Here is an 11,311-nt window from a genome sequence, read left to right on the forward strand (position 1 = left end):
ATCTTCACACAGATAAATATCACTCCTATTTTACATATGGACAGCTGAGTAGGTTCAGATAATCCAAGATCAGAACTATTTCACCTAAAATAGTCTTTCCTGTCCTTAAAAATATTTTGAAGACAAAAAATAGAAGCTATGGAAAAATCTAGCATATAAAGAGAACGTTACCAGTGTCATTTAACATTTCTTGAAGATATGATGAGTTTAATTGATGTACAACAGCCTTCCTGGAAAACTCCTGGAAAAAAAACCAACAAATATTTTGGTTTCCTCAAAACAAAACAAAAAACAAGCAAAGAAACCTCTTCTTGCCCCGAATTATAGGAAGTCTTCGCTGGCAGCTCAGCCTAAGCTCTTTTGCATACGTGCTTTTAGGAGAGGCTTGCAGATTGCATGTATTCTGCAGAGCCACCACACACACTTAACATTCATTAAATAATAATGAAACAGGAGGCCTGGATTTTTTTTTTGGTTTCTCCTGGGTCTCTTCATCACTCAAGTGTCCTTGGACAAATCTACTCCCTCTCTCATATCTGATTTCCATATATCCGTTTCAGGATAATGTTTATGACTAAGATGCTTTATAAGATCTTCAGACTACCAGTAGTAGTTATGCCCTCCATCTATGAAATTTATCTCCTTCACTATCCTATGGGATGTCTTCATGACACTTCTATTGAAAACCCTCACACATAGTTGCGAGTGCTGTCAAAACCATCTAGGGACAGTACAGATAGTCTAAGGCCAAAGAGCTGACAACGTGGATGACTTGAACCTGAAGTCTGTTTCCTATGCTACTGAGAATTGGAAAATGGATAAATGTGATAATCCCCAAACCACGTTTTCCTTATTTCTGCCGTTTTCCGCCGCATCTAAACTATGCAGAAGCTGCTGACAACACTTGACTATCCAGTATTTGGCAATTCTACCGAATACTGAAAAGGTTAAAAGGCCGAACTTGCTAGTAGGACAAGCTGCCAGGACTGGTAGTGAGGCTCTGGTGCAGTTAACTGTGTATTCCACACATTGTTTTAGAGGCTTACAAAATACAGCCATCTTGCATCAGGCATCCCGGCCCAGGAAGAAGGCGAGCCCCGGCCCCTCGGCCCTGGAGATGCCACCTGCGCGGGGCCGGGCGTCCTAGGTGGCAGAGCCCTTGCGGACTGCCTACAGCCCGCACCGCGGGGCCCGCCACGGCCCGGGCCGGTGTGTTGAGCGACTAAAGTTGTCTACGGGCGGGCCGGCCGCACCTGGCCCGGAGAGAGAGCGTGAAGACTGCAGTCCGGCAACCCTGCCAGCGGCTAGAGCAGCCCCATCTGAAAGTGGACGCGGGACGCTAGGCTGCTATTTGCAAGCTTCCGGTTGGGTAGTGTTTTCAACTGGGGTGCACCGACCCGACCGGCGGTGCCCTCCTCCCCGCCCCCACGCCGCCCGGGGCGCCTCGGGGACGCGCGCCTGGGCCCGCGCCGGAGCGGGGCGCCCCCTCCCTCGCCCTCCCCGCCGCGGCCTGAGACGCCCGCAAGCCGGGTGTTCACCGACCGCGCCTCCTCCCGCCCGCCCCTCCCCCCTCACTTCCCCCTCGGCGCCCCAAACCCGGGCTTCCCGAGTGCCAAGACGTGTGCGCACGGAGCAGGGTGGGAGTGCGGGGCCGGAGAGCCGGAGTTAAAACGGGGGCGGCGGGCGGCCGTCTCGGCCGGAGCCGGCGGCCCTTCGGCGTGTCTTTTGTGTTTGTACACACACTGCGCGAGGCGGCCGGGAGGAGGGAGCGGGCGGCGCGCGGGGGAGGGGCGAGCGCGCGCCAGCGAACGGGCGCGCGGGGGGAGGGGCGGAGGCGGGGCGCGAGCGAGGGGCGGGGGCGGGGCCGAGCCTTCCCTCCATTGTGTGTGATTGGTTGGCGCGCGGCGCGGGGGCGGGGCGGCGTGTGTTGGGGGATAGCCTCGGTGTCAGCCATCTTTCAATTGTGTTCGCTGCCGCCGCCGCGCCGCTGTCGCTCTCCGACGCCAGCGCCGCCTCTAGCTCGCTGAGCTCCAGCCGAAGGAGAAGGGGGGTAAGTTTCCCCGTCTGCCCGCTTCCCCGGAACCGAGCCCCGCTTGCCGTCAACCCCGGGCCGGGCCCCGGCGGTGCGGTGAGGGGACCCACGGTCCCTCCGGCTTGGCCCACAAACTTTTTGGCCCAGAAATGGAGGTGAGGAGCGAGTTTCCCTCACCCCTCAGGCGACGGCGGCGACGGCGGCTCCCCAGTCTCTCGCCGCCTCAGCCCAACAGCAGCAACCGCCGCGTCGCCGAGCCTGCTCTCCCTCCCCGCGCCCCTGGCTCCTCTTTCTTCGGTGAAATCCCGCCCGCCGCCCCTTCCCGGGACCCCAGACCTTCACCACGACCCGCGCGGGCCTCTTAACTACCGCCCCCGGACCCCGGACCCCAGTTTTCGAGCGGGAAAAGGGTGGAAATCGCCGCTGCTTCCCACCCTGGGGTAACTCGCTTTTTGCTGCCTCCCCACAGTTGTTGCTAAGCTTCACCATCTTGTCTCTCTTCTCTGGTCACCGACCATATTTTTTCCCCCGTTTCTCTCTTCCCCATTTGAAAAAGGAGGAAAATTTTTTAAAGAGAAACATTTTTTTCTCCTTTTTTAGAGAAGCGGAAACTTGATGCATTTGAAATGCACAAAAAAAACTTTTGCATTTTGGAGGGCGGCACGTGGCAGGGGATCGGGCTATTTTCGAGCGATTTGGTGTTTCGTCTCTTTGGTAGGGAATCGGATACGTTTTGCGATTGTTTCCATTTTGTTCTGGTCTGGGAGCCGAGTTTGTGCCTGCGCGAGACGCTGGGAGCGAGGCGGGCAGGCTGGGGGACCCTGTGCCGAGGGGCCGGAGGAGGCGAAACCAAAAGTTTATGTGGTGCTTGGGGTGGACTGGTCGGCCGGTCCCGTGCGTTAATTAAAGCCTGGGTGCGGGGCACTTTTTTTTTTTAATTTCACTGCGAAGCTTCTGAGGACTGGACGCCAGGACGGTGCTTTGTAGAATGCTCGCTGGTGGTAGCTGTTGTTCCTCTCTTGTTTTTTGAGACGCTTTTTTGTCAACAGAACTGTAGAGATGCAGAAGCAGGAATGTTTTCAGATATTTACAGCAGTCTATCAACTGCCAGACGTAAAGGGGGGGGCGGGGGGGTGACCAAAACCTTTTTTGCTGTAATTTGACTCGACCTTTCCGTGGTTTGTGGCTTCGTTCTTTTGACTTGTTAGTGGATCGAATATTTACAGACATTTCTAATTTCTACTTTAATTAAAGAAACTGAAGTGAAGGCTGTCAGGGGTCTTTTTGTTTTGCCGTTTATCGCTCAGATTTGGCATTTTTGAGAGATGATTGGTGTTAACGCTAACAATTTTCTAGTACTACAGTTTGTTTCAGGAAGTCATATTTGGGTGGTAGACGTAATCTGCACACTTTAAAATTATGTAACATTACAGACATTATTTTTTATACTGATCATAATTTCCAGATTTTTTGGGGGGGGGGGCGGTGGTAATGGCAGGAAAACTTGTGTGTTTGTTAGTTGCATATGGTGATTTTTGTGTTTTGATGCTGGTAGGTAAGTAAGGAGGTCTTTATACCATGGCTCGTACAAAGCAGACTGCCCGCAAATCGACCGGTGGTAAAGCACCGAGGAAGCAACTGGCTACGAAAGCCGCTCGCAAGAGTGCGCCCTCTACTGGAGGGGTGAAGAAACCTCATCGTTACAGGTATTAAAACAAGAGGAGGGAAAAAATGGGACAAAGCCTATCTCCCGAAGCAGTATCTATATAATTTAATAAAAAGATGTATAATTATACTTTTTGCTTTAGAGAAACTAATAATTTTTCCTTTTGAATATTTAGTAATACTTTAAAATATATATATATATAATTTAGTGTTAGGTTTTATTGGGAACATGTTTAATTTTGAAGCCATGATCCTGCCCATAGCCCAGAGGAGAGGTTGTATCACTAATAACGTTAATGGGATAGGGTAACATTTTATTTAGCTGTTAGGTGTAATGTATATTTTTTAAATAGTAAAGTGTTGTTTTTAAATACATTTTTGAGGATACTCTTTCTCTTGGTAAAGTAATTTAATCAAGATTGGGGGTCATTTTGTTTTAGGTAAGTCCTTCATTTACTTGAATTGGTTTATTTCCTTCTGTTAGCACAGTTTTGAACTACCCTGAGCAGTGTTGTTAAGGGCATCTGCCATTAGAGGGCAGAAGTTGTCTGTATTTAGGTGCCTTCTGCAAATGATTTTACAGTTAGCCTAAAATAAAAGTGGAAGAAATAAGTCAGAATTGAGGTAAATTTCTTGCTTAAAATTAGTTTTAAAAAGAAAGAAAGAAAGAAAGAAAACTTCCATATAGAAGATACACCATAAAAGAGTATTCACATTTAATCATTCATGAGGGATGTGCAGTGTTCAAAGGTATTCTGGGAAATCAAACTTAAATGCCATAAGTGTATTTTTTAAAGGAAACTCATTGGGTTGTGCTGGTAGGTCTTTTAGAAGAATTGGGGGTGCCAGTGGGAAGAAGGAGAGTGCTGCCAAATTGAGAAGAGTCTGAACAATTTTGACCTCTTTATTTGTGGCCTAGTACTTTCCCAAGTTGTAATTATAACAAGTTAGTGATATATATGTTAAAGAGGAAGAAAATAAAGGGGACTTCGATTAAACCCCCCTGCCAGGAATCTACTTTAATATCATGCTTTTTGCTTTAAAGGATTGTTGTGTTACTCTTAACAGACTTGAATATTCGGGTCATAAATTAATAAGTGAAATTAGATACAGAAGCTGAAGAATAGTTGGGTGATTTATTTTTTGAAAAGTGACTGCGTCTTTTTAAAGCTGATGACCACTCTTTTATGTTTTTTATGTATTTGGTAACCATGTCTTTATTGTGTTTTGTTTTTAAAGGCCTGGTACCGTGGCACTCCGTGAAATTAGACGTTATCAGAAGTCCACTGAACTTCTGATTCGCAAACTTCCCTTCCAGCGTCTGGTGCGGGAAATTGCTCAGGACTTCAAAACAGATCTGCGCTTCCAGAGTGCAGCTATTGGTGCTTTGCAGGTAAAATGGCGGGTGGGAAAGGCTCTAAGAGTTGGCCGTTCCTGCTTTGTACCAAGAACAATTCTAAATCTTTGCATATGCTTGTTAAATTTAATCATCACAAGCGGATGAGGTAGGTCTTATCTATTTCACTGTTAAGATGTCAGAAAGGTTAAGTTGCTCAAGGTCATACAAGCAGACATAGGATTTTAAAATTTTAGACGTTGCAGTGTTTAAAGGGAAAAAGAACCTTCTGGTTTGGCTTACAGTTGCTGCAGGACATCAAGAAGTCATGGGGCTAAAGGTAATTGGTAATTAGTTTCAAACAGTGACTGATATAAAAGGACTGTTAGAATAAATGGCTTCCTGGGCCTGAAGAGGCAGTTGCAAGTGGAGAGAACATAATATCTGGGATGGGAACAGGCAGCATAAAAGAACTGTGCATTGAGGTAAAAGAAGCATGAGTGGTAGTTAGGATTAGGTTGACGATAAGGAGAAAAAGATACTAGGCTTGTAAAGAGAAATTGGAAGACTTGTAGTTTGCTAAAGGGGATTATATATGGATTTCCACTTAAATGGGAAACATAGTGAATTTATTCTTAGCTCCAGTGTGTCAGAACTTTGAGAAGTACTGTTTTAGCTGTGGTTGTCTATTTGAAATACTGGTGGTTTGTGCCAAGATTAAAACTTGAAATGCCCACAAGTAAGATATTTGATTAGGTATGTGGGTATAATTAACATCAATCACTTAAGTAACCTATAATGTTAACGAGTTTGGCATTCGTTGTAACTCAAAGTATGGTAAGACTGCCACCTCCTTCAGAGCGTGGGGTTAGAGGTGATTAAAATTGCAGATTGCTAGGCACCTCCACAGACCTGAATCGGAATCTCTTTTGGGGGAGGGTCCAGAATCTACATACACTCCATTGGAGGATTTTTCAAGGCTGCTGTTGCCAAGCTTTTCCTTTATGTGTGAGGAAGATTTGATAGGTGGATTCTACCCTGAAGTGTAATTGGTTGAGCTGTTTCTATGGTTAGTCTGAACTTCATTTGATTGGTAAATTCCAGGAGTAGGCATCCATTAAATTCTCAATGAATTGAAATTACTGAAATTTCAAACTACTGAAATCTTCCAGTGCTGTTATTTAAAACCCTTATCTTCTGTTTTAATCATTGACTATCTTTAGATCCCATTTTGTTTATTACTATAATTGCTAATCACATTTTCCCTACTAATTTTAAATATAGAAATATTATTGATATTCTCAAGCATTGATCTAAAGCTGCCAATTTTGTTTTGTGGTTAGAGTTAGCAGGGCTCTGCTTGAAGAACGCACTACTTGAAAGTCCAACATTGTTGAGCTTAAGTGTCAATGATAGAGCTTTGTAAATTGATTACTAAACAGTCTGAGTAAAAGACTATTGGTTTTTAAAATTCATGTCTAAACTTCCACATTGCTGTTATTAAGGTGTGTGTTTTATATTTGTCAGTAAATGTGGTTGTATTGGTTTTGAGCAAAATGTTCAATTCTGCCTGTAGTACTCTTGCATTAGGTAGCTCTTTATTGGAAGAGTAATCTTTGTTAGAAGTTTATTTTGTTTTGTGTTGCTTTTTTTATACATCAGTTCTCTTAAAGATACAGAGATGGAGAATTTGCTAATGGAAATAGGGCAATAGAAGAGAGCAGTTGAAATAGAATTCCAAAAGTCACTATTTTTGCCTTTAGAATTACACAGTTTACAACTTTTCTAATACAACTAAATGAGGAGGGGAGGTAGTCCAGTGAGGATGGGAGAGAATTTAGTCTAGGTTTGCCATAGATAATCAAGAATTAGCTAACTTGAAATTTAGCCTTTGCCCCTAATATCTGAGAGTTTGAACTAAGGTATCATGTTAAAAATGGACATTGGTGGTTTGAAGTGGTGGAAGAGTCAGATATTGAATATACTCAAAATGTTGTAAATTAACATTTTCTTCCAGTTATAAGATACTTTTTCTTTTGCTGTTATCAAAATTACGTTCACTGGGCTATAAATTAATGTGTCAGTCTTTAATTCCTATCATAGCCTTAATGTTTAGGAGACTTTGGGACACTAGCAATAGAATTAGAAATATATGAGTCATGGTTAAATTCCCTATGAGTATTGACTCTTCTCCCAGAGCTGACCAGACACAACTCTATAAAACCTATAGCCAGGTTGTAAGATGGCAGTGAGAGGCCCAGCTGCTACATGCCACATTTGAGTAGTACTAGGGGAGCCAGTAGATCATTGTTCCACTCTTAAATGGTCTCAGAATTGCAGGACCTGTTGGCTTTTCCATATAGCAGCTCATAGTGCTGTTGTTTTGCAGAAGCCTTCTAGATTTGCATAATCCTGAGATACGCTGGGTGAAACAAAAAAGAAACTAGTTTCTTTCTTGAGGAACTTCAGTCCTAGTATCTGATGTGTGTTGCAGACCCGTAAGACTAGGTAGGCTACAGTATGCTGTGTTTCCTAAATTTTTTACCTATTTCTAGAGTATCCCAAGAATTAATCCCCGAACATTAAGGACTTTTGCTTTTAATATATTCTTTGGAATAGGTAAGATACACGGAACTAATTGCATAGAAAAGATGCAAATTTCGGGAATTCCCTTGTGGTCCAGCGGTTAGGATTCCACGCTTTCACAGCTGAGGAGCCGCATTCAATCCCTGGTCAGGGAACTGTCCCGCAGCCACATATCCTGGCCAAGAAGAAAAAAGGAAAAGATGCAAATTTCATTTAGGGTTAGAGATCTCTGTTAAGTAATTTAAGGGCATTAAAAGATGGCTAGTGTACAAGGCCATTATGATTGCCAAGGAATTAGGAGTTCAAAGTTACCTGCACCTGGGAACCAGGGGCAGGAGGAGTGTTTGCTTTCTCCTTCATGGAATAATCTTAGGTAGTCCATAAAGGGTAGGTAAATAAGACTTAGCTCTTGATAACAAATGCTGCAGAAAGACATGTAGGGATAGTAAACTTTAGGTAAAAGAGATTTTTATAGAAGAGAGAGATTAGGATAAAAAGAATGAAGATATAAATGTAGGAAATAATTTTTTTCATAAGATGTAATAACGTAAACCATTTGAATTAATTGTTGCCGTGTTCTTTTAAAAGCAGAATCTCAAGTTTTATTGGCAAAGTCAAAATGTTTGTAAAAAGCAAAACTGGTTCTTCCCATCTCTGTATCTTGTGTGTTATGTAGTATTGTGGGGCTTGAATTGCTCAAGTATTCTGTGTATTTCCCTTTTAGTTTTATTACCTAGAGTTTCCAAAATGGAAATAATTTTTTTAATTAGGACAAAAATAGCAATTACAAAAATCTGGTTTTTTTCCCCTAAATATATCTCAAACAGAGAAATAACTTGCTTATAGAGAAGCCAAATATCGTCTTTCATTTAGTGTGTTCCTAATCCGCTGAAACAGTTGGACTGATGACTGGTAAAACAGTAGGTTCATTTCAAAATGAGTAAGCAGATGTTTTAACCTAGACTAAAGGATTCTTCAGCTTTTCAGACAGCTGTAAGATGTACTCACAATTTAAGAGTTAATTATAAGTAGAAGCTCCCGTTTTTTCCTCTTTACATGCCAAGTGTTGGTGAATGATTCATGTAGCTACCAGTTTTTGAGTGAAAGTAGGGATAAGAAGATGCCTTCAGAAAAGTCTTAAGAATATAATGAGAAAAACCAGAGGGATCAATGTTAATGCTGGGAGGTAGCAAAAATGCCATTACAGATAAGGGTGCATAGAGGAAGGTACAGTTAGTGGGGGGCATATCAGCAAAGTAGGTCAATGTATGTAAGTAAGACACAAATCTGGTGTGTTCTGGGACCCAATAGCACTCTAGTGGTAAAACTGAGGTGTTAAAAGAAAGGTGGATGAGGACCATATGATGGAAACCAGTGGTCAAACAGATATAATGAAGTGTGAGTAAGATTCAGAAAAAGGAGGACACAGCAGGGTAGGAGAGTGTATTACTTTGGATTAGATACATGATTCCATTTATCTTAGGATGAGAATGAATGTTAGAATTTAAGTTGGATTTTTTGCTTTACTCAAGACACATTTCAGTTTACTACAAATCACATATAACATTAAAAAATTAAACTTTTTTAGTAGTGAAATTATTTGACTTGTATTATTTGATAAAGACTTGAGTTTTCACTTTCATAAGCTGCCTTTCAGCCTCGTCGCACAGATTTTAAAATGTAAGCATTTGGTAAAATAGTCAACATCTTCTGAAGTAGGTTTTTAAAGGCCTCAAAAACCTCATCTTTTTAACTGATACAGATGTAACTTAACTATTGATAATATTAATATTTTTTTCTTTATTCCTGTTGTAGGAGGCAAGTGAGGCCTATCTGGTTGGCCTTTTTGAAGACACCAACCTGTGTGCTATCCATGCCAAACGTGTAACGATTATGCCAAAAGACATCCAGCTAGCACGCCGCATACGTGGAGAACGTGCTTAAGAATCCACTATGATGGGAAACATTTCATTCTTTAAAAAAAAAAAAAAAAAAAAAAATCTCTTCCTGTTATTGGTAGTTCTGAACGTTAGATTTTTTTTTTTTTTTTTCCCCGTGGGGTCAAAAGGTACCTAAGTATATGATTGCAGGTGGAAAAATGGGGGACAGAAATCAGGTATTGGCAGTTTTTCCATTTTCATTTGTGTGTGAATTTTTAATATAAATGCGGGGACATAAAGCATTAATGCAAGTCAAAATGTTTCAGTGAACAAGTTTCAGCAGTTCAACTTTATAACAATTATAAATAAACCTGTTAAATTTTTCTGGACAATGCCAGCATTTGGATTTTTTTAAAACAAGTAAATTTCTTATTGACTGCAACTAAATGGTGTTTGTAGCATTTTTATCATACAGTAGATTCCATCCATTCACTATACTTTTCTAACTGAGTTGTCCTATATGCAAGTACATGTTTTTAATGTTGTCTGTCTTCTGTGCTGTTCCTGTAAGTTTGCTATTAAAATACATTAAACTATACCTGCTTTTGGTCTTTACTATCAACCTTATCTGTACAATTAACTTACTTGAAATTTCCATATTCAGAATAATTTTAGTATCAGGTGTTTTGTCACTTTTTATCTGAAACTGTTGAGAGAGGAGGAAAGTGTAAGCTTTGTATGGGAAGGAAACTGGAGCTACTGGCTTTCCTCAAATTTTTAAAAATTTAAAGATGGTATTTCTGTTTTCCAAAACCAGAGTTTGACTATGGATATGTGTACTTTTAACCAGCAATTCCCAAACCTAGCTGGCCAGCAGAATCACATGAAAATAGTTAAATCTGTATAAGTAGTGAAAGTACATTTATAAACATAATCTCTGTTATTAAACTTTGAATATTTAATGGTAATTTAACTGCAAATGTAACAGTCTTCAGTTCAAAAATTAGTGCATCAGAGAGCTGGCTATTTTAAGATATTGTATATTAACCCTGAAGTTATTAATCAAGCACCTATAGTTCATTCTTAGCACTGTGTTTTATTTAGCATTGGGGTGATTAATGTGAAATGAGGATGGTGAACCTTTTAAGACTTACAACATTTCTTATTAGAGAAATGCAAATCAAAACTACAATGAGGTATCACACCAGTCAGAATGGCCATCATTAAAAAATTGTCTACAAACAATAAGTGCTGGAGAGGGTGTGGAGAAAAGGGAACCCTCTTGCACTGTTGGTGGGAATGTAAATTGATACAGCCACTATGGAGAACACTGTGGAGGTGCCTTAAAAAAACTAAAAGTAGAATTACCATATGGCCCAGCAATCCCACTACTGGACACATACCCTGAGAAAACTGTAATTCAAAGCCATGTACCACAATGTTCATTGCAGCACTGTTTACAATAGCCGGGTCATGGAAACAACCTAAATGCCCATGGACAGACAAATGGATAAATAAGATGTACATATGCACAACAGAATATTACTCAGCCACAAAAAGGAACAAAATTGGGTCATTTGTAGAGACATGGATAGACCTAAAGACTGTCATACAGAGTAAGTCAGAAAGAGGAAAACCATATATTAACACATATATGTGGAATCTAGAAAAATGGTACAGATGAACTGGTTTGCAAGGTAGAAATAGAGACACATGTAGAGAACAAGTATGGACACCAAGGGGGGAAAGCAGGCGGGGAGGGGGTGGTGGTGTGATGAATGGGAGATTGGGATTGACATATATACACTAATA

At 41.6% G+C, this 11,311-nt stretch overlaps 1 protein-coding gene across 1 annotated transcript; it reads left to right on the plus strand.

Annotated features, from left to right (window-relative positions):
• The first annotated feature begins 1,933 nt into the window (after positions 1 to 1,933).
• Positions 1,934 to 9,946, plus strand: H3-3A (H3.3 histone A). The gene is made up of 4 exons (XM_022579345.3): positions 1,934 to 2,050; positions 3,588 to 3,738; positions 4,937 to 5,090; positions 9,435 to 9,946. Exons 2-4 carry the CDS (start codon positions 3,611 to 3,613, stop codon positions 9,561 to 9,563), a joined length of 411 nt encoding a protein of 136 aa, XP_022435053.1. The 5' UTR covers positions 1,934 to 2,050; positions 3,588 to 3,610; the 3' UTR covers positions 9,564 to 9,946.
• Positions 9,947 to 11,311: the final 1,365 nt, after the last annotated feature.

This window comes from Delphinapterus leucas, chromosome 1, assembly GCF_059928025.1.
Source record: "Delphinapterus leucas isolate spDelLeu-1000000601 "Yukka" chromosome 1, BTC_Dleu_Yukka2, whole genome shotgun sequence".
Lineage (NCBI taxonomy): Eukaryota > Metazoa > Chordata > Mammalia > Artiodactyla > Monodontidae > Delphinapterus > Delphinapterus leucas.